Source organism: Typopeltis vanoorti, chromosome 6, assembly GCF_054136105.1.
Source record: "Typopeltis vanoorti isolate ZY-2024b chromosome 6, IOZ_Tvanoo_1.0, whole genome shotgun sequence".
In the NCBI taxonomy this organism is placed as follows: Eukaryota; Metazoa; Arthropoda; class Arachnida; order Uropygi; family Thelyphonidae; genus Typopeltis; species Typopeltis vanoorti.
In genome coordinates, this window is record NC_143554.1 from 5,651,805 (window position 1) to 5,676,480 (window position 24,676).

Genomic DNA, 24,676 nt, shown 5'->3' on the forward strand with positions numbered 1-24,676 from the left:
CGAATTTATGTCATATTCACTTGCTTTACATAAGAGCACAGATGTGAAGGATACAGTACAACTGGCTATCTTTGTCTGTGACATTGATCACCAATTCAATGTGACAGAAGAACTGCTAGCACTTGTACCTATGAAGGGAACGACAAAAGGTACTGATATTCTTGAAGCTGCCAAGAAAACGCTCCAGTGTTTTGACGTCAGCTTAAATAACCTCAAGGGTGTGGTAACTGATTGGTGCCCCTGCTATGGTGGGAAAGAACAAAGGGTTTGTTGTGCTGCTACAGAAAGAACTGGAACTAGAAGGAAAAGATTTCATCCATTACTACTATTTAATCCACCTGGAGAATTTGTGTGCAAAAACTATTGGATTTGAGAATGTCATGAAAGTTATTGTGACTGTCGTCAACATTATTAGGGCAAGAGGATTGAATCATCGTCAATTCCAAGAGTTTTTGACCCAAGAGTGCAAAGCAGATCATGGCGATTGGTTTGTTATAGTGATGTGAGTTGGTTGAGTAGAGGAAAGGTTCTTAAAAGAGTTTTTGACTTAAGGAGCGAAATACAACAGTTCATGCAAACCAAGGGGAATCCGATTGCAGAATTTAATGATCCGAAGTGGATGACAGACACTACTAATTTATATGTGAGCCATATGGATGATGAATAAGAGTGGAGATAATGCGCATCCTTGTCTTACCCCTAATTTTACAACAAACCATCTTCCTCTATTAACTTCAATTGTAACTGCTGACTGACTACTTAAATATGTACTATATATTGCTCTGTATAATGTTTCATTCATCCCATAATAACTTGAAAAGCTTTTCTCTGGGCAACTTGTCGTATGCCTTTTCCAGATCTACAAAACTTAAGTATAAATCCTTGTCATATTCCCATGATTTCTCAACTATTTGTCTTAACGTAAAAATCTGATCTCGGCAATCTGAATTAATCTGATATTTATCTCAAACCCAGCTTGTTTCTCTTCCATAATCTTTCTCAACCTCTTTTCAAGTATGCTTGCATAAATCTTACCTGGAAATTCTTCTGTAATTCTCACATTAGCTTTATTCCATTTTTTTATAGATGGGCACTATGACAGCTTATGAATTATGCAGTGCAGCAACTGCAGAACTTTTATAATTCCATACTTAAGCATTTTCAGGTCAATTATCACTTACTCCAGCTGCCGTTCTACATTTCAAGTTTTTGATGGATTTTACAACCTCAAGTATTGATATGTGCTCCTTGTTACTGCTTAGTTCGTTTAACACTCTTTTAAATTAATTTGAAAGAGTGTTAAATGAACAGAGTGTTAGAGTGTTTATGAAAGGGTGTTAAACCCTACCTACTCTTTTTAACAGAAACTCAAATCTACTATCCATCTAAACCCTCCTAAGTATACACTGTTTAACTCCTTTCGACCCAAGGGTGGTGTCTGTGCATATATCCGCTCTGACATACCCTGCCAGAGAGCACCTAACCTAGAATTTCCTGACTCTGACCTTCTTTGGCTGAAAATATCCCTCCCCCACTCAGTCAAATTCATCTGTTGTCTCTGTTGCTCTCCTAATACTACCAACCACTCTGAGCTCTTTCATTTCCTCTCCTTAAAAGTTGTTGATCGAAATTGGCGGAATCCGTACTGGTGGTTGCTTAATAGCTGGGTACCTTCAAGGTAGAATAGTAGTTGATAATTGATGGTTTTCTCCATCACTTTAGATAGGATTGAGGTGAGTGAGATAGGGCAGTAGTTAGATGGCAGCGATTTGTCTCCCTTTTTGGGAATGGGTTGAATATAGGCCAATTTCCAGGCTTTGGGAAATAGTGTGTACAGATGGTATAGTATAGGAGTCAGTTCTGCTGCACAGACTTTCAGGACAATTGGAGAAATGCCATCAGGGCCAGGGGCTTTTTTGTGTCTAATTTTGACAACAGGCTTATGATCTCTTTCTGGCAAAAAGTATTCAGGGGGCATTGTATGTTGGGCAGTTGGAATGACTGGGGGGCATTTGCCATTGTCGGTTATGTGTGCATTGCAGGCAAAGTGTGAAGCCAGGAGAGTAGCTTTTTCTGCAACCAATTGCTTTGGCAAGAGACAAAACGCATGGCTGCTGCTAGGACAGGCTACAAGTTTCATGCTTTTTGCCCGTTCAGATTCTGTTTTGGAATCATTGATAATTTTTTTGCATTTGTTTCGGGCTTCAGTATAGGCACCGAAGGAGGATGGAGTTCTTAAATTCAGCCAGTTGTGGTATGCCTGGTTTTTCATTACTACAACCTTGGCACATCTTTTGGAGAACCAGGGTTTGGATAGGGGACGACAGTTCAGAGTGGTGTGGGGAATGTATGTTATCATGCCAGTGAGGATTATTTGGTGATGTGTTCGGTGCATATGTTTGAATTGGAAGATTGCAAATAATAGTCCAACCATGCTTCCTGTCTGGATGCACACTATGTGTGTGATGCAGTGGCATTGAGTGCCCATTTTGGTTGGGTGTGCTGTCATGCGGGTTATGCAACCCGCACTACAAATTTCACATCAATTTGACCATATGCATGGGCGTCCACAGAAAATTTTCTAGGTGGCAGGGGGGGCTTGGAGACAAATAATTACATCAATAAATTTTTATAATTATTGATGTAATTAAATAATTACATCAATAAATGTATTTTAGCATTTTTTGATGTAATTATCAATGTAAACTATAAATACATTATTTTCGTTTTACATCGATTTTAATGATCTTTAATTCTTGGGGAAAAAAAAGGTATTTGGAATTAATACAGTTTTTTATCACAATTTCGTATATAAAAAAATTGACGGGCATATTTTATTAAAAATCAACTGATCAAGTTTCTTTTCTTCCTCCTCCTTCATCCCTGGTACTGTGGATCAGTCTTCCCCCTGATGTATTTCCCAAGGAATACAACATACAGGCTTTTAAATCAAATGTGAACAAGTTTATATATATATATATTTAAAAGTAAGGTGATAGGGTATATCCATGCAATGCTCCTCTTGATATGTCTTTCCATTCTTATATTTTTTTCTAATTTGACTGCTATTTTTTTCTGTATATATTTCTTGAATAGACTTAAGAGCTGGTTTGGTATATTTAGATCGATTAATTTTTTATACAATTTTTGTCGATTAATTTTATGAAAAGCTTTTTCATAATCAATGAAGGTCACGTGTGATTATTTTTTGGAATTCACTTCTCTTTTTTGATTTATAATTTTAAAGTAAAAACTGAGCCAATGCAAGATCAGCCAGCCTTTATGGAATCCATTCTGCTCTTTTAATAGTTTGTTCTCTACAGTAATGTTTAGTTTCTCTTGTAATATTCTTGCATGTATTTTGTACCCTGCATTCAGCAGACTAATTCCCCTACAGTCATTTTTATTTCCTTTTTTAATGCTTTTTTTCCCAGCAAGAGTTTGGAGTTTTTCCAGAAATCCGGACCATATTAAAGAATTTCGGATGCCTTTCATTAAATTTTTCACCTCGATTTTTGTACAGTTCCATGTTTATATTGCCTTCTCCCAGTGTTTTCCTATTTGTCATCTTATTTATTGTATTTTTTTAGTTCTGACATTGCAATATTTTCTGTTAGGTCATTCTTTGTTTTATAAAATTTTAATCTACTGTTTGTATTTTTACATTTTCTTTTATTTCACTATTCAATGTATTTTATCATTTCATAAATTTTTCATTTTGGTTTAGATATATCCTTTTCTAGTTCTGTTACAAAAGTTCCACCTCTCTCTCTCTCTCTCTCTCTCTGTATGTTTTTTCCTTCTCATTTTGCAACTGCACTGTTTTTCCTTCTGTTGTCTTGGAATTTACACATTTTTGGTAACTGTTTATTATTGTTATGTTTTCTATTTCTTTGTTCTAGTTTCATAGTCCTCTTTTCTATTCCATTTACTCTTTATCCCTAAGCTTTTTGTTGCTGCTTTTGTCAGATTTTGTTTCAGATTTTCCCATTCCTTTTTTATGTTATTTGATTCATGTGTGGTTTCTGTTTTTAAATCAGTGCATTTATTTTTAGCCATTTATTTGTTTAAATTGAATTTTTACCAATACCATATAATAATCAGACTTTAATTCAAAGCTTCTATATGCTGTTACATCAAGGATTAACTCAGCTAATTTAAATTTTGCTGTAAAGTAATCAATAACTGATTTATACCACTGACTGACCAGGCATATTTATGTGTTTTTTTATGTTCAAATATTGAGTTCATTATTCTCATATTATTATAAATAACAAAATCTCACAGTTTATGTCCATTTTGATTACATATATCTTTGCCATATTAATAGCTCATCATCAAATTCCTGCTATGTACCCTCAAGGGGTGTACAGGATATGGTAGTACTACATGAAAAATTTACATCATTATTAATTTCCTATCTACAATTTTCCTCCAAATCAGTCTATTACTTGTCAAGACTCCAACATTATCAGATCTTATATTTCTATCGTCTAAGGCACTTTGGACCGTATCAATCCACCTATATCTTGGTCTTCCTCTGGGTCGTTTTCCTGCCAACCTGCCAGAGAACACTCGTTTTGCTAATCTTTCCTCGCCCATTCTGTTTAAGTGACCATACCACCTGAGATTAGCTCTGCTAACACATTCCCGGATGCTGACAATGTCAAGTTCTTTCTTAATATCCTTCTTTTTAATATGATATTGCCATTGATGCCATCTGTTCATGCCTCTAATCTTTCTCAGGACTCTCATATCTGTGGTCTCTAGTCTTTGGTCAAGTGTTTTACTTCTGACCCAGCTCTCAGATCCATAAGTTAAAAGTGGTTTGAACACTGTCTTGTATACAGCTAATTTAGTGTTCCGACTAATTTCTCTCTTATTCCATATTAATAGCTGATGTAGAAAAAGCCATCAAAAATTCAAAATATATATGGAAAGACTTAATAACATTTTCTGATATAGACACCAAGAGAGGGAAAAAATATATTTATTAAACTCACTAATATTTCACTGTTTTCTAATCAGCATCATCACAGCACAATTATAACTTTGATAGGCACACAGCACTAAACTATATAATTGAAGAAAACAATTTAAACTGTAACTGACAACAGAACTAATATCCTTAAATGGTGCCCTCTATGGGTTGGATAACTATAAACTTAATTTAGAGAAGTCGGGCTCTCATGTCTTAACATGATAGTCTCCTAGTGCTTTGGTAAATTAATGCAACAATACTTGTTGAAGTTGGGAGATTTCTTCATAGCCAATGCTGATTCTAAAATTAGTCTATCAGACTGACTTTTATATAATAAATCTGTTTTCCTCTATCTGATCTTATGTGAAGGAGAATCCAGAGCATGGGTCTACTAATTGCAACTTGCCATACAGATGATCACAGATGTAATTTTTGTGTTCTTCAAGGATGATATTAAGTATCTTCTAGTCTGTCAAAGTGGCCAAACTGCAGGTTTTCAACCATTTAGAGGAACAGTTTTTAGTAAAGATGGCAAATTAAATTTGGAAACAGACAACAGAATAAGCAAAGCTGGTATGGTGTGGAGAAAGTTGTATTTATATGGAATAAGAGAGAAATTAGTCAAAACACTAAATTTATGTATATTTATTATTATAGGCTGAGGGTGCTGTGTAGGCATACGAACAGGCGCACAGTGATATCACTGCTCCCGTTTTTTATTGTTTTAAAGTGGTTCCAACTCCTGTTTTTAATTTGAGTGTTCCCAAGTAACTCTACTTGTCATGCCGAAGACAGTGATATTAAATTCACCGAAATCGGCTAAGAAGAAACCATATTTTGAAGTGTTGAAAAGTGAAGAGAGAGGACCGCAGTCAATAACGAGTGAAGAACAAAGGACATTGCCATCTTTACAATCACGCCACAGTTGCTCAAGGGAAGAAAGGTGAGTCATGAAGTGTATCAAATGCCTGGAGGATTTATCGTCCAACGGAAATGATATAACCTGTATGAAATGCAGTAGGATTCTACACTTAAAATTTGCCGGCTTTTCAGAAACAGCCTCGTAACATAAATCAAACGCAACACATGAGGAATGGAAATGCCTACTCTGCAGGAAAAACAAAGGAAGTGCACCTAAGACAGCCACCTACGACGCAGCCAATTATACCAGAGGCAAAATCAGATGATGAATTGAATAGACAAAAAAATGCAGGTGAGTCCTATAATTTCAGCTCTGTAAATATACTAATAGAAAACAGTCTAGAGACTATAAAAGACAGCTTAGTAGATCTTGTGCAAGAACTCTTTGACAAACAGAATGAACAAATAATAAAAAAACTTAGTGAATATGAAGATTTGGTCAAACATAATAATTTAGCAGTGATAGAAGTGTTGCAAACGGTAAAAGACATTAAAATAAGCATTAACGCACTAAATGACAGGCAGCACAATTTGTTGAAAGAGACATCCGAACTCCGCCAAGAACTTCATTCTCTAAAACTACAATACGAATGTTTAAATTAGCAACAACATAAAGAAAATCTTATCATAACGGTCTTCCTGAAACTGCACCTACAGAAAACCTCAAAGACGTAGTTTTAAAATTAAGCCTTGCAATTGATATCCCCCTACAGCTTAACGGCATTCAGACCGTAAATCAGATTCCTAGGAAGAGCAAAAAACAAGGCTTGCCATGACCACGAACTCCATCAAGAACTTCATTCTCTAAAACTACAATACGAATGTTTAAATCAGCAACAACATAAAGAAGATCTTGTCATAACGGTCTTCCTGAAACTGCACCTACAGAAAACCTCAAAGACGTAGTTTTAAAATTAGGCCTTGCAATTGATATCCCCCTATAGCTTAACGACATTCAGACCGTAAATCAGATTCCTAGGAAGAGCAAAAAACAAGGCTTGCCATGACCTGCACCAGTCATAGTTCGTCTTACAAGCAAGTCCACAAGAGACAATCTCATAAAAGCCAGCAGACAAAAAAAAAACAGTTGCCAAGGACTTGAACGCATTGCAAAACAATAAACCAATCATCCTATCTGAATATTTAACACCATTCAACCAGAATCTGTTATACCAAGCAAGAAAAGCAAAAACAGAAAAAAATCATCAATTTTTGTGGATCAGAGATACCAAGATATTCTTGAGGAAGTCAAAAACTTCAAAGCCGATACAAATGAAAATCTCAGAAGACATAGAAAGGCTGCCACAGCGAGGAAAAAAAGTATCCTAATTAGTTCAAAAAGAAGACCACTATCAAATGAATGTAAACCATCAAGACAGATGCAATAACACCAGAATATTTCGGCAATTTCACTTTGATTGGACCTTTCCATCAAGACAGATGCAATAACACCAGAATATTTCGGCAATTTCACTTTGATTGGACCTTTCAGATCATTCATTTGACCTCCCAAACATCAGCCTACTTCCAATACAGCAATCAAATCAATAAAAAAAAAATATATATATATATATATATATATATATATATATATATATATATATACACAGTGGAACCTCGGTTGTCGAACGGCTCTGTTCTTGAACAATTCAGTTCCCGAACATATTTTCTGAACAAAAAAATGCCCTGGTTTCCGAACAGACAAACGGCAACCATGTGCTCCTCGTGCTGAGCTGTAAGGTGGGAAAGCGTCAGTTACACAGCAGCCTTCATTCAGTGCAGGCACCTACTCGAATTTTCAGTGAGTTTTCTTTCTTTCTTTTTTTTTTTTTTTTTCCATAAATTATTATTAAGCCACCATGGTGCCACAGAAGAATAGTGATAGCAGCAAAGTGAAAAGAAAAGTTGTTAGAACCACTACGATAAAGATGAAAAAAGAAATCATATCCAAACATGAAAATGGCGTTCGTGTCTCGGATCTTGCTATGCAGTTCGGTGTGGCAAAATCAACGATCTGTACAAAACTCAAAAATCAATTTTCGTCTTTATTTTATCTATTTATTGTGTTTATTCTTTTTTATTTAAGATTTTATGCATTTTCATGTTTGTATACGATCTTATACATGAAGTACTGTTGTAAAGGTTTAAATAAACAATCATCTGGGATTCAGGAACGGATTAATCTATTTTACATTAATTCTTATGGGAAAACGGTTTCAGTTTTTGAACAATTCAGTTTCCGAACAGCCTTCGGGAACGAATTAAGTTCGACAACTGAGGTTCCACTGTATATGCATAACCGATATCATCCTCAGATAAGCTTAATAAAAAGCTTTGACGATGCAAGCAGAAACATTACATCTCAACCGAGATCAACAGAAAAAAAAAATATATATAGGAATACATTAAAAGCAAAAATTGTAAAATATAACATATTGTTATACTATAAATGCTGTTAAAAATGTAATTCTATTCAATTGCAAACTATAAATTACCATCTATAGTAACTATTATTAACACATATAAAAAAAGGAAAATTTGTAGGAAACCTCACTGTTAAAAAAAAAAACATAATTTTAAATGCATATTATGCATTTAAAATTATGTAAATGCATAATATGCATTTACATAATTTTAATTATAAAAATCATGAATTTAAAAAAAATCTATTATTATTATTATATGTATGTAATTTTTAGAATTTTTAAATTTTGTAATTTCTATAATTTTATAATGTAATTATTATATGTATGCAAGACATAATAAAGTGTTTAAAAAAAATTACATAACACCTCCAGGGAGTCCAAAGATTCATTGAGGGAGGGCACCTACTCTACAACTCTTCATCAACTGCAACTACACAAATGCCATCTACTGCCTACCATCACCACTAGTATTTCCACAGACAATCACAAACACCCATGCCCATGCCTGGATTTGAACCCATAGCCTTTTGGCTGGAGAGTGGATATGCTAACCACTCGGCCAACCAGGCTAATAACAAACTCAGTATTTGAACATAAAGAAATACATATTTATGTATTTCTTTATGTTCAAATACTGAGTTCATTATTGTCATATTATTATAAATAACAAAATCTTGCATTTTATGTCCATTTTGATTATGTACATCTCTGCAATATCTATTTGATGGGGTTTTCTACCTGAGGTAGAAAACCCCATCAAAAACTCGAAATACATATAAAGGACTTAGGTGGTGTTGATCACCTGTACTTATCAGCTCATAGACTGGGATACTACAAAATCCCAAAAGAAAAAAGTGTATAAGTTATTTAAGAAAAAGTTACATCTTAGCCCAAAAAAATTGATAAGGTTTGAGTTTTTTTGGCCTGTCAAACCACCTAAGATACACAGGGCCTCTAAAATTAACAAACCTAATACCCCTCCCCCCTTTCATCCTATAGTAAATAGCATAGATAGCTTCACCTAGAAACTGGCCAAACATCTATTAAAATCACTTTCCTCCCTTACAGGCAACTCTCTCTCTCTCTCTCTTTTCTCTCTTATATTAAAAAATCTCTGCACTTTAAAACATAATAAACAATCAAACTTGGACAGATTCTGACATCATGGGCACTTTTGATATTTCTTCACTATTCACTAACATTCCTTTGACAGATACCTTTAACCTCATTAAGTCATATTTCCCTCTCACACATAATTGAATAATTTGGATTCACCATATATATGCAAGTTATTTCCTATAGAAAGGAAAAATATACAAACAGCTGGATAGGACCACTATGGCTTCACCTCTTTCCCTTCCTCTAGCAAACTTCTATATGGAACATTTTGAAAACCAAGTGCTCAATACAACCACACTTAAACCAACAGTTTGGCTGCACTATGTTGTTGATGTGGAGTGGTGCAAATAACGTGATTTTACAAACTCTAGAAATGCATATCTGCATTTATAATGGGTATAATTTAAAGAAAAAATTATGAGGAGAGGTAAAGAGATAAATTTTTGAAATATAAATAACTAACCAAAACAGCAGCTGTAGCTCCATAAATAACTACAGGGAGGGTGTGATCCTCCCTGAAAGAATTTCATACACTCCTGTTTAACTTGTATACAGAATATATATTTACTAATAAAATTAATACATTAACACAATAATGTATTAATGTGTGTGTATATTAATGACATTGGGGATGGTCTGGAGGGAAAATTCAGTTATGTGCAGAGAATGCTGAGTCAGTGATAAGAGACATTTCTAAAATAGAGAATCCTTGCAGGCTGACTTGAACAGACTGATTTTATGGATAAATGTTAACAAGTATTATACAAGTTTAATGTTGCTAAGTGCAAGGTTATGCATTTTGGTCTGAAGAAACATACTCAGTATTATTATTATTATTATTATTATGTGACACCTCCAAGGAGTCCAAAGACTCATTGAGGGTGGGCACCTACAGCGAACCTGCATCATCTACACCAGCACCATCTACTGCCCACCACTACCACTAGTATTTTCACAGATAATCACAAATATCCATGCCCATGACAGGATTTGAACCTGCAGCCTTTTGACTGGAGAGTGGATATGCTAACCACTTGGCTAACCAGGCCGGCAAATTCTCTTTATATTAATGGGAATTTGCTGCAAGTGGTTGATGAAGCTGGTGACTTAGAGGTAATGGTAGACAACGAGTTAAAATTTAGAGGCCACATTGCTAAGGTGTTTAAGACATCACTAAAATAACTGTAATGTTGAAAGGAACACTAACCTGTAGGATTAAGGAAGTTAATCTCCCACTTGGAAGATTAACAGATACAAGGCCTTGATAAGATTCCATCTGGACTACTGTGCTTAGATATGGTCATATGGGCTTCACAAAGATGAAGAAACAATCAAAACGGTCCAGCATTATCTAACCAAAATCATATTGGACTTGTGATCTTTGTATATGAAGACATCTGGAACATGCATAATGCAGTGTGATCTTGTCTTCAAAGTGTGAGAAACAATTGGAGATACGATTATAAAACATACATGCTGCAAGGAGTTATTACAATATAAATATAGGAGTAAGAAAATAGGCAAAATAGCCATAAATATTAATATAAATACAGGGGAAATTTTGAAGCTCATGGAAGCTGGGAGGAGAGAGAGAGAGAAGTTGGGGTCGTCTCTGGAAGAGGATGTGGTCAGGAAGAATGTTAAGTCCAGATTCTTTTTCATGCCATAATGATTAATAGAATAAGATGCAGTGGATGTTGTGCACATCTTTGGTGAGTGTTTTTAAGGAGAAGTATGGTAAAATTACATACCTTTTAGGTGTCCATTCCGATATTAGGGTAATCAGTCTGTCTTGTGGGATGTTGTTTATTATTACATGTCGTAATTTATTATTATTTTGTAATTAATCTGTGGTAATTATTTTGCTTGTATAACAGTTGGAAAATTTTATTATAAAGCACATGATTTCGCATGTTGGTGACCAATGCGTACATCTTTTATTTCTTTTTCTCCATCATGAATTGACTCTTCTTGGCAGGTTGCCAGACTAGGGTCTCGGATGTGTGGTCGGACAGTATACAGCTGGATTTTGCAAAGGCATTTGAAGGGATGCCATGTAGAATTCTGTTATGCAAATTGCAACAAATGGAAATGGATATGAAAGTGGTGATATGGATAAAATGATGGCTGATGGACAGATACTAAAAAAATAATATATGGAGGAGCAGAATCCAGGAGAAAGCAGGTGACTAGTGTTGTGCACAGGGCTCTGTGCTTGGACCACTGCTGTTTAATTTGTACATAAATGATACTGGAAATAATTTGAAGATCGATATTCAGTTGTTTTTAGATGATGCAAAGTTGGGTAGGGCAATAGTTAATCAAGATGATGCAGAGAGCTTGCAGGATGATTAACCCGGTGTTAATAAGGTGGCAGTGTCACAGTTATTTCTTTCTATATCTTTGGGGTCTGTGACACCCCACCTTACTAATGCCGGTTAAATAGGCTGACAGTATAGACAAAACACAATGGATATCAGTTTAATGTGGAGAAGGGTGAAGTTATGCATTTTGGGATACAAAGATTATAAGCTGCATACAATATTGAGTGAACTGTACTCTAGGAAATTGATGAAGCCAGAAATCTGGGGATAGTAGTGGATAGAAAGCTCAGGTTTGAAGGGCATATTGCTAAAATAGCCAGGATAGCTCACTGGATTACTTGGTTATTGAAGAACACACTAACATGCAGAGATAAGAGAGTTATCATTCCTCTTTATAAAGCTTTGATATGACCACATCTGGATTATTGTGCTCAGGTCTGGTCACGTAGGGTTCTTGGGGATGAGGAAGTGGCAGAGAGGATCCAGAGGCCAAGATCCTCTGGATCCAGAGGATCCAGAGACCAGAGCATTCCACAGTGGTCTGTGGAATGCTCCCTGTGAAGATAGAGTGAGATTTTGAGCACTGCAAAAGTTGCTTAATAGGTGTGAAAGAGGGGAGGGATACGATAGAAACATTTAAGTTATTAATTTAAGGGCTTTTAGTTACATTATCTTTGTCTTATAGTTACGTTACAATATCAAATTAACTTCTGTTGTGGACAGATGCATGTTATTTACTAATCTATTAAATTTACTGAATGTCTTTCATTACCCACAGAAATCTTTTTAACTTTAAACTACTCATCTTGTAAATAGAGGAAAAAATGTTAATTCTGAAATCTTTTAGGTGACTTTTTTTTTTCTTTTTTTTTTTTTTTTTTTTTTGAAAACATGGGCCTGTAAATGTAATTAATGCAGTCACTTTTCCATAGATGCTCTGTTTTGGTTTTACTTGGAAGGTTTTTTTTTTCCAACTTGGTGAGATTATAATAAATTTAGTTTAACCCTTTATCCAAGTGTAAGCAAACAAAGTTTGCACCTGAAGTATCTTCAGGACTGAGGACTCATGGTAAAGGTGGACCAAGTTCTCATCATTAAGGCGGTACACCTTTTAGCAACTCGTATAGGTAAATATGACTTCTCCATTGCTTCTGCCTTGGTATCACCACTTCTGGGTCTGGCTCCCACTGACGAGACCTCGATAATGGTCAAAACCAGTCTGGGTAGTGGCCCTTCCCTTAATGCATGTCTGCAAAGAGATGTGCTTTGCATTATGGGAGATACTGAGACAAGAAGTGATGAGAACTTGGTCCACCTTTACCATGAGTTGCCTCAGTTCTGAAGATACTTTGAAAATCTTTCTCTAAATCCAGAGTAATTTAATAATAAGGTGGTACACCTTTTTATAGGTAAATATGACTTCTTCTCAACTCATATAGGTAAATATGACTTCTTCATTACTTCCACCTTAATATCACCACTGATGAGACCTCAATAAAGGTAGAAACTAGTCTGGGTAGTGGTTTTTTTCCTTAATGCATAGCATTATACATGTCTGCAAGGAGATGTGCTTTGCATTATGGGAGATACTAAGACAAGTGATGAGCACTTATACCACCTTTACCAAGAGTTGTCCCAGTCCTGAAAATACTTCAGGTGCAAACTTTGTTTGCTTACACTTGGATAAAGGATTAAACTAAATTTATTTGGTTTTATTTCTTTTCTGTAGACATTTCCATGTGCATTGCTTAACTGAACTGGCCGTCAACATTTCTCCATGTTCCTCTAAGCATATCTGAACATAGGTAGCTGCTTTGTCAATACTAATGTGGTTCAGTTCCAAATTCTCTGAACCAGTGTTTCTCATCCTCTTGCTTCATTCTTCACAATGTCCTTTGGAAGCATCTTCCCCATTTTCTTCAATCAATACAACTACTAACTCTTCAAGAAACACATTCCGATTTCTTTCTTCTCTAATCACCTGCCCTCATACAACATTGTAGTCTTTATAAGTCTTGAGTCATTTTGTATGTGGCATCTTCGCCATTATGTTTTATTCTAAGGATTATAGTTCAACATTGCTCAGAAATGTCAACATAATGCACATTTTTTTCCTTTTTATTATGTAAAGTAAATTAAATTTTAAATATAATGCTATGTTTCAAAAAGTTTGCAGTTGTATTGAATATCATTTGGAAACTTTTTTTAAAACAGAGTTATATATGAAGCATAAAAAAAATATGTCTCATTGTATTATTATGACAGTGATACCTGATATTTTACAGTCAAATGATCTGTTGGAAAGAGATTTCAAAAAATTGTTAGAGGACAAGAAATTCTTAAAAGATGCTATCAAACAAAGAGATGATTTAATCCAGGTAAGCAATATATGAAACATTTCCTTTATATGGATGGTTTTATTTATTTCTTACTTCACTGATTATTTGAAAAACTGAGTAATACTTGGTGATTGATCATCTTTTTAGGTGTGTTTTGCAAAATATGTAAGCACCAATTCAGTTTGTTTTATCTATGTTTTTATGTATGTTATTTCTTGGCTCCCACTGGACATTGTTAAAATTTGGAAGTCTCACAGAATATATCAGTTTTTGATTCAGTATGACTGTCTGCAGAAGACTAAAAATGTTTCACAGTAATAAAACACTCTCATTCTGCTCTGAATAATAGAATTTAATAAAACTCAAAATCTAGAGGAAAGACTAGATGTCTGCCATAATCGTTTGCAGTTGGATTATTTTGATTGACAGAATTTAGAGAAATGACCGCAAGTAATTATAATGCTATTTTGGCTGCCTGTTTGTAATTTAATGAAATTTGATATTATAATCTTTACTAAAATTTTTCATTTGAAATTAATTATCTCAGTATTTATAAAATAACTTGAATAAAATGCTGTTTTACAAATTGCTCCAAAATGATTATGGAAAATTATCATACTTTCTTGGAGTTCTTAATTAGTATCTGTTTTACAAATTGCTTGCAATTTTTCCGTGGCTTGTATATTTTTAAAATAGTTATGATGCATTGTTTTTATTTCATCATCTTCATGGAATATACTTAGCATGGAAAGGCTGGCCTAGCTCCAACAATATCTGTCATACCTCCTGTAATCGATTTGCTGTCGATGCATTTTTCCACTTTGGAATATAGCTTGCCAAGAAAAACATGCTTTTCTCTCTTGTGACCATTACTTTTTGGACTTTATCCCTTTTTCTTTTTCCTCCTGTCATGTATAAAAATATGTCCTAAAATCCCTTAAAAAAAAAAAAAAAAAAAAAATGCTAAATGCACCCTTTTCAAATCCCCTTTGTCACTTAATACATGAGCTCATAGCAAAACTACCACCATCCTATACATTCAGAGCACATCCAAAAAGATATCCAGAGTGCTTAATAAATATCAGCTCCTCACCACATTTAAACCTCATCATTGGTAATCCTCATCTGTCCACTTAAGGACAAGCTCTTTCCTTTATCACATCAAGGAGTGTATGAAGTACCTTATACTTGTGACCCAGCTTACAGAACAGGAAGAACCGTTGATGTATATTCTTCTCAGAGAACTTAAGAAATATATTTGGTATGTCAGAAATATTCCTTTACACAGTATCAAATGGAAAAAACAAAAACGCTACACAGAAATCATTATAAGTCAGAGAGACTGTTTTTGGAATCAACATTAGCTTTAAAGCATTTACCAAACCTCAATAAGTATGGCTGTATCAGTTTACCAAAAATCTGGGAGATAATCATTTTAAGATCAAATTAATACTTGCTGACTCTTTCCTTATCCAACAATAGATGGTGCCAGTTAGGAATTAGTTCTTATTGTCGTTTACAATTTTTAAGCTTGTCCCACTGTTAAAATAATAGGAATTTTTGTTTTAATGTAATAGGAATTACATTAAAAAAACACATTAGTGCGCATGCTTACATTGGAATCCCTTTATGTCAGGTGTCTTCAATGCATGGCCCACCGGCCTTTTTGAAAAAACAACTACTTAACATTAAAATGCGATTAAATAAAAAATAATTTCAATGAAGCCCCCTTGGGCCACTAAGCTATACTGCGATATTTAGAATTGTAAGATGCTTTCCAGATTCACAAAGAATGCTGTGCATTTGATACTTTACATAAAATCCTATAAAAATAAATGTTAAATAGACATGCTTCTTCAGCCATCTACCAGCACCAAGTGGTACATAAGTACTAGTACTAACGTCGCAGGTAGATGGCTGAAGCAGTAGTTCGTTTGAGTGCGCTGTCTAGTGCCTTCCAGATACATATCGAAGGCTCTATACTTCGTTATTTTCATATAAATACAAGAGGATCTCATTCACAGTCAGTCAGTCATGAACAGTGTGATATTGGTGTATAAGTGCACGCAGGTTTGTCGTGTCAGCCATAGCCTATTGTGGTTTTATATTGTCAGACTTTTTTCATTAGTGTGAGACATATACTGTGGATAATAACCGTTACACGGCCATTTTGGAATCATTTTTTGGGTTCACTTTCCATCACTATGGTGTCTACGAGTAAAAAGTGTAAATCAAGTGATTCTTGTTGGGTTTTTAATGAAATGTTGACCAATTTGTACTTTTTTGTGCTGATCGACGATAAGCCAGTGTGTTTATTTTGGTGGAAGTTTTGATCCACCTTTGCTTCGAGGTGCCTACAGTCCTGAAGATATTTTCGGGTGCAAACTTTGTTTGCTCACACTTGGATAAAGAATTAAACTAAATTTATTATAGTCTAACTAAGTGCAAAATAAACTTCCCACATCTTTCTCTAAATCCAGAGTAATTTAATAATAAGGTGGTACACAGATTGGCAACTCATATAGGTAAATATGATCTCTCTATTGCTTCTGTCTTAGTGTCACCACCTCTGGGTCTGCCTCCCACTGACAAGACCTCAATAAAGGTCGAAACCGGTCTGGGTAGTGGCCCTTCCCTCAATGCATAGCATTATACATGTCTGCAAGGACATGTGCTTTGCATGGTGAGAGATACTGAGACAAGGAGTGATGAGAGTTTGGTCCACCTTTGCTTCGAGTTGCAACAGTTGCACCACCTTGCTACAGTCCTGAAGATATTTTCAGGCGCAAACTTTGTTTGCTCACACTTGGATAAAGGATTACACTACATTTATTATTATTCCTGTGTGTTTAATTTGTCTTGAGTCAGTGTATCCACCAGGAGAATTTGTGCCCGAAACTATTGGATTTGAGAATGTCATGAAAGTTATTGTGACTGTCATTATTAGGGCAAGAGGATTGAATCATCGTGAATTCCAAGAGTTTTTGACCCAAGAGTGCGAAGCAGATCACGGTGATGTGGTTTATTATAGTGATGTGTGTTGGTTGAGCAGAGGGAATGTTCTTAAAAGAGTTTTTGACTTAAGGTGCGAAATACAGCAGTTCATGCAAACCAAGGGGGATTGCGGAATTTAAGATCCGAAGTGGATGACAGACTTATCTTGAAAAGGGTAAAACAATGACTGGGGAATATTATTCCGATCTTTTAACAGACGACAAAAAAATTCGTGAGAAAAGACATAGTTTGCAGAACTAAAAAATCATCTTTCATCAGGACAATGCACCTGCTAACAAAGGTGTTTTGGCAATGGGAAAATTAAAGGATCTACACTATGAATTGTTGGAACATCCACCATACTCCCCAGATTTGGCTCCCTCTGACTTCTATCTCTTCCCAAAACTAAAACTCTTCCTCGCTGGTCAGTGTTTTTCTTCGAATCAAGAAGTGATTGCAACTGTAGAGGGGTATTTTGCAGAAACCCAGGAATAAGAAAAGTCTGATTGACTATGTTATTGTTGATAGTGATGTTTTCTCCCTGGTGCAGGACACCAGAGTGTACAAAGGATTTGAAATTGGAAGTGATCACTATCTAGTCTTGAGCAGGATAAAATTGAATTTCATATTGAAAAGAATAACATGTAAGAAAGTTTTAAAGCGAATAAAAGTTGAGCAGCTCTCAGATGTGAACTGTAGACTAAAATACACAAAGATTATTGAAAATAAAATAAAAGAGTTTGAGAACAGGAATCAAACCTTGGAGATTCAGTGGCAAGCCTTGAAAAAAGCCCTGATTGATTCAGCCAGAGAGGCATGTGGTGAAGTTGTCTGCAAGGATAGAAAAATTAGAACTCCATGGTGGACACAGGAAGTTAAAGAGGCAGGGAAGGAAAAGAAGAAAGCATATCAAAAGTTCCTGGCAAATAAGTCAGCTTGTGCTCTTAGAGAATACAGAGACAAATGCAAGAATGCTAAACACTGTGTAAAACTAGCTAAACAAAAGTCATGGGAGGACTTTGGCAAGAATATAGAAAATAAATATCAAGAAGGTGGCAAAATACTCTGGAGGTTGTTGAAGAAGCTTAGGAATGGAGGAAAGAGTGCTGTAAAAGGAGTTAGAGATGATAAAGGTGACATGAAAACGGGAGAAAAAAAAAAGATTGAAGTATGGAGTAATTACTTTGAAAAACTGCTAAATGAAACAAGCAGTGATGATAGCACAGTTGTAAAAAAAACACTGACCAGACATGCAGTCAGGAATACATATCCATACTTGAAATAGAAAAGCCATCAAAGGCTTGAAATGTGGAAAGGCAGCAGGAGTAGATGATATTCGACCAGAAATGCTGAAATATGGTGTATATAAAAGTCTTACAGTGGCTGCACTGCATAGTTCAGAAAGCCTGGACAGAGGGACAAATTCCCGATGATTGGAGTAGAGCTCTCATAGTACCCATATATAAAAAGGGAAATAAAACTGAATGTGAGAATTCCAGAGGTATTTCCCTAATGAGTGTTCCTGGCAAGATCTATGCAAGTATACTTGAGAAACGGTTGAGAAGAATTGTGGAAGAAATGCTTGGTGAAGAACAAGCTGGATTCAGGCCAAATAGAGGCTGTGGATCAGATCTTCACTTTACGACAAATAGTCGAGAAAGCATGGGACTATAACAAAGATTTGTATTTAAGTTTTGTCGATTTGGAAAAGGCATATGACAAGGTGCCAAGAGAGAAGATATTCAATATGCTACAGTTATATGGTGTCAATGGGGCATTATATCAAGCAATACTTAGTCTTTATTTGAGTTGCAAGTCAGCAGTTAGAATTGAAGGAAGTACAGGAAGATGGTTTAATGTTAAATCTGGTGTGAGACAAGGATTTACATTATCCCCTCTTTTATTTATTATCTATATGGATCACATTATAAAGGAAAGTGGTATTAAACATGATATCAAAATTGGAGATGTTAATGTCAGCTCTTTGCTTTATGCGGATGATGTTATACTTCTCAATAAATCCGCTACAAGCCTGCAAGATTCTCTGACTAAATTGAATAACTGTTGTAATAGATATGGTATGAAGGTTACCAATAAAAAGACAAAGACAATGAAAATAGGCAGAATCATTGAAAATGTCAACTGTGTTGTGAATGGAGAACCTATGGAACAAGTTAGAATTTTTTGGTGTGATGTAGACAAATCACACCAAAACATGGTATGAACGCAAATTTAAGGAAGCCTGTGAGTTCATTATCAATCACCCCCAATCTAAACAATAATGATGGTTTAAAAATCCCATACATATGGAAGGCATATATTCGTCCCACGAATCCTTCCTCTCTAAGAACAACTATACATAGGACTGTAGAAAATCCAGAATCCTAAATCTAAAATAAACTTTAATACTAAAAAATAGGACATCACTGTTAAAGAAAAAATCTGTAAGAAAGAATGTTTATTCATGTTGTAATTTATAAATATTTTTTAAATCAAAAATAACAATTGTAATAATAGAAATAGGACATCACTGTTACTGGAGAGGTCATGCTAGTGAGTAGCATGTGATCAAATCATTGTTTCTCTAGCTTTCAGTTTGAAATGTATTGCAGCTTGTCTTGTATATTTATGTATGCTCCAGATGATGATCTTGATATGAAGATCGAAACGTCGGGATAATAAAAAGAGTTATTTTAACACGGTTGTAGAATCCACAATTTCAAAAATGAATGCTGATCACCGGGTAACACTAAAAGAAAGGAAGAAGTTGATTCATTTTTCTGTTGTACTCTGCTTGGTTCATAATGAAAGTGGCATTATCCTTATTGGCTTTAGTTACAATAATTTGTTTATTCTTATATAGCTTTCTAAGTGTGATATTTCTTTTGGTGGAATGTTAGTCTTTTGAGGTTTGGAGTTACTTAGAATACTAGCCACATACAATTAAATGTTGTTAGCCATGGTTGGTGCAAGTTCATAAATATTACATTCTATACTGGTTATAATTTTTAAAAACAGTACTTTTTTGGGATGCGATGCCAAAATTATGTCCACAGTGAAGTGCGTTGAACATCCCTGAGTGTATGAAGATCCTTGTGCCTGCAAGTTTAGTGTACTTTGGACACACTAGTATTCAAAGATTAGTTGATATACACCCTGAAGAGCATCAAAATTATATCTAAATCATTTGTATGGCAAGTCGGGATTAGCAGAACAATGCTCTGGATACTCCTTCACATAGGATCATATGGAGAAAAACATCTTTATTACATAGAAGTCATAACAGGTCTGAGAGGTTATTCTTAAAATCAGCATCAGCTATGAAGCACTCTCCCAACCTCAACAATATGGTTGCATCAATTTACCAAAGATCTGGGAGACTATCATTTTAAGACAGTAGCCAGACTTCTCTGAATGAACGCTTATCTGACCCATAGAGAACACCACATAAGGACATAAGCTGTGCATTGCAATTTAAGTTGTTTCTACAATTACCTTGTTTAGTGCTATGTGCCTGTCACAGTTTCATTGTGCTCTGATGATGCTGGATAGAAAACCAGCAAAATATTAGTGAGTTTAATAAATGTATTTTTTTCCTCTTGGTGTTAGTTATACCGTTTAGCTTTAGCTTACATTATTATGAATATCAAAGGCCTACAGCAATTACCTAAATGTAAATATATTTTTTGTAGGCATTAAACATGCATTTATTTTAATATAGCTTAATGGACTTATTTATTTATTTATTTTTGTTAAATTTCCCATATTAAGATCACCTTCTTTGAAAATATTTAAAAAATGAATAGATGCAATTATTGGACTTATAAATAGCCACAAACACAGATATTAAATAATAATGATGACCACACGTCTCATGCTCAATTGTGAAACTTGTTCTAATGATTTAGCTTAGTTTTTGTATTTGTTGTTAGAGACTATATGTCATATAATTTGCATCAATTCCCTTAGTTATCATGTTATATAACCACAAAAATGTTATATAACCACTGGTTATATAACATACAGCACTCTTATAATTTAATTTGTTAGTCATCATGTAAGATCTAGTAAACTGGTGTTACTCAAATGTTAAGTTACAATTATCATTTAGTGTTTTAATTTGGCTTTCAAGTTGACATTCATATTTAAAACATTGAATTGAATTGAAGTGTTTATTAGAAGAAGTTAGAATAAGTCCATCTATTTAGTATTTTGTAGCATATTAATTTTGTGGTTAGCAGGCTTGTTATTTAACTCAGTAACATCCAGAAGGTAAGTGAAATAAGTTTTAATGCATTATTCAAGGTTAATACACTTGTAGAAAACATAGTGAAATATTTTGACAGCATTGAAACTGTCATCAATTTCATTTTTTTGTTAATTCAGCTCTTTCAGTTACATTTTTCTGGGATTACAAAAAGGATCTGTAACAGTTTCAGAAAAAAAAAAGTTTAGAAAACTTTTTTAGCTTCACACTTTTTTTGTAACTAAGCTAAGAGTAACTTTTCAGGTCACCTTGTCCTCAGTGTTATTTAGTTGTGTATAGAAACAGAGAAACCATACTTTGTCTTGTTTGGATCATCACCAAGATCAACTACTGATTATCTAAATTTGTTTTTCTGGAAAACCAAAAATAGTTTTGCAATTTAGGGTGTTTTTTTAAGATAGTTTGGCAGAGTTTGATCAATAAGGAGAAAAATACTGTATATCTTCAGCTCTAGAAATTGTGGCAACTGTGTGGAATTCTTACATTATTTGTTAACATTTGCAATTTATATTACAATAAATTTATATTACAATATCTAGTTATATGTTATACTCCATTTTGATGCAAATAAAAAAAAAAGTGAATTTAATCTTGTCATTTAATTAGTTTTCTGTTATTTTTCTTTGTTCATCTAGTATAAAATTTTTCATTCCTTTGAGTATTTTATAGAATACATTGTTAAAACTCTCTGTAAGTCTAATTTCATGAACTAAAAAAATTGGAAGAAAAGTTTGACTGCTATAATTTTGAGAAATATAGGTATTTTATAAATACCTATATTTCTCAAATTAAAAACATATTCTGCTCTAGAATGTACTGAGAGCTGCACCATGAATATGTGTGTTTCTCACTCTCCCAGTTCATTTTCAAGTCTTTCTCTGCAAATTATTTTATCTTTTATGAAATTACTTCTCTGTCATAATTCATTCATATTTATGATCTATAAAATGTTATACTTTTAATAAATTTAGTTTAATCCTTTATCCAAGTGTAAGCAAACAAAGTTTGCACCTGAAGTATCTTCAGGACTGAGGAAACTCGTGGCAAAGGTGGACCAAGCTCTCATCACTACTTGTCTTAGTATCTCCCATAATGCAAAGCACATCTCCACATGGACATGTATAATGCTATGCATTACGGGAAGGCCACTACCCAGACCAGTTTTGACCTTTATTTAGGTCTTGTCAGTGGGAGCCAGACCCAGAGGTGGTGATACTAAGGTGGAAACAATGGAGAAGTCATATTTACCTATACGAGTTGCCAAAAGGTGTCTCACCTTATTATTAAATTACTCTGGGTTTAGAGAAAGATGTTGGAAGTTCCCCCCCCCCCCCCTCGGTTAGACTATAATAAATTTAGTTTAATCCTTTATCCAAGTGTAAGCAAACAAAGTTTGTGCCTGAAGTACCTTCACGACTGAGGCAACTCGTGGCAAAGGTGGATTAAGATATACACTTTTTATAATAGATATAGAATTAAGGAATTGAGGTTAGTTATTATTTTATTTATCCTTCAACATATAACAGAATTTCATTTCATTGTGTACACATACTGCTTTATATAAGCCTCTGTTATTAAAAGTGTGGGGAAAAAACTACTCTATAGCAAGACATTAAAAAGGCTGAACAGATTACTATAATTATATTAATAAAAACTGAGCATTATAGCTATATAGCATTTAGCTTATCTTTGTACTATATTACTCTGAAAAAAAAAATTTAATTGCCTGCTTTTATGTTACACTGAAATTAAGGAATTTAATATTTTTAAACATGTAACAGTTACATACTTATCCTCTTTAAATTTGCAGCACATAAAGTCAAAATCTATCTCCAGTTAGCCATTGTTTTTACAACTAATTCTTCAGCTCTACCAACTAGCCATCTGTCTTTCTTTTTCTGTCATTCTTTGCCAAGTTAGCATAGGACTTGACATTTTTCCTTTCAGGATCCATGTCAGACACTCTTGTAGGGGAGTGTCTGACATGGAAATTTGTTGAAATTTCTTCTCTGTCAATTCTAAGTACATGTTCAGCCTATTTCCACCTGTATCTTTATATTTCACAGGTGATACTTCTTTGCTCTGTCTTTTTATATATGTGACCAAAATATTTTTAACATTTACACAAACACTTCAGAGTTTGAAAGCTACTTATTTTGGTTCCTTTTTCTTTGTCAATATCCATGTCCTGTGATTGATATAATCATATGGTCATCACATTGCTATTGATGATTTATATTTTGGTTTCATCATGATATTTGGACAATTTCCATATGTTATTCAATATTTTTATTTGCATTCTTTAGAAAGTAGGATTTGGTTTTGTCACTCATTTTTGTTATATCCTTGCCAGTTCCACCTTCACTAATCAATATTAGTTCTCAGGTAGAATATTCTTATACTAAGTTGTGATTCTTGTACTATATGTTGGTCAGTTTTAATTTTTTTCTACCATATGATTTTTTTTTTTTTTTTTTCAGCTGTCTTTTATAATGGTACTGATTTCACTTGTTATCAGTATGTTTTGATGAATATTGAAACTATATTATCTGCATTCCTTTCTTTTAAGGTTACAGGGTGCTCAGCATTCATGGTGAGGAATTTATGGAGACAAAAACCCGCTTTGGGGTAATATTTTCTTTTACTTTATAATATTACTTTACTTATAATTAAGAAAATAACCTTTGATGTTCAAACCTCTGTATCAAGATCATCATCATCAGGAAAACATACATATGCACAGGACTCAAGCTACATGATACTACAAAAGTAAGATATACATATCAGTTTGTTTTTCCTTATCATAAGGGAAAAAAAAAACTGATAAAGGGAAAAAACCTGTAAATAAATAAAAATAAAGTTTTATAGCAGAACTACATTAAACATATCTCTATAGTCCTCTTATATTAAGATTTTCTTGTGTTGGGGTTCTACCATCATGTTCTATAGGTTGCAAATGAGTCCTCCAGATTCTTGGAATTTATAACATGCAGAATATGATAGCAGGCTCCAACACAAGAAAACCTTAATATAAGAGGACAGTAGAGATAGGGTTTAATGTAGTTCCGCTATAACAGTTGATTTTTATTTATTTACAGGATTTTTTTTTTCTTATCATCTGTATATTATTATATCTGATATGTATAAAAAATTTATTTTATTTTGTTAATTTATATAGAGGTGGGAGAGTATTGGACCTAGTCATAGAACCAGAAGCCCTATCCATAACCAACGTGACAACATTGCCTTCAGTTGGTGAAAGTGTGGGAGATTGTAAAACATGAGGAATATTCAATCAAGAAGGG

At 34.2% G+C, this 24,676-nt stretch overlaps 1 protein-coding gene across 3 annotated transcripts in view; it reads left to right on the forward strand.

The window, feature by feature from the left end:
* LOC150105259 (leucine-rich repeat flightless-interacting protein 2-like) overlaps positions 1 to 24,676 on the forward strand; it is a 308,848-nt gene that overhangs the window by 171,751 nt on the left and 112,421 nt on the right. For all 3 annotated transcript variants that reach the window (XM_090394023.1, XM_090394022.1, XM_090394021.1), the window contains one exon: positions 14,057 to 14,149. In XM_090394023.1, the coding sequence (XP_090250149.1) occupies positions 14,057 to 14,149 (93 nt within the window). The remainder of the gene's footprint in view (positions 1 to 14,056; positions 14,150 to 24,676) is intronic.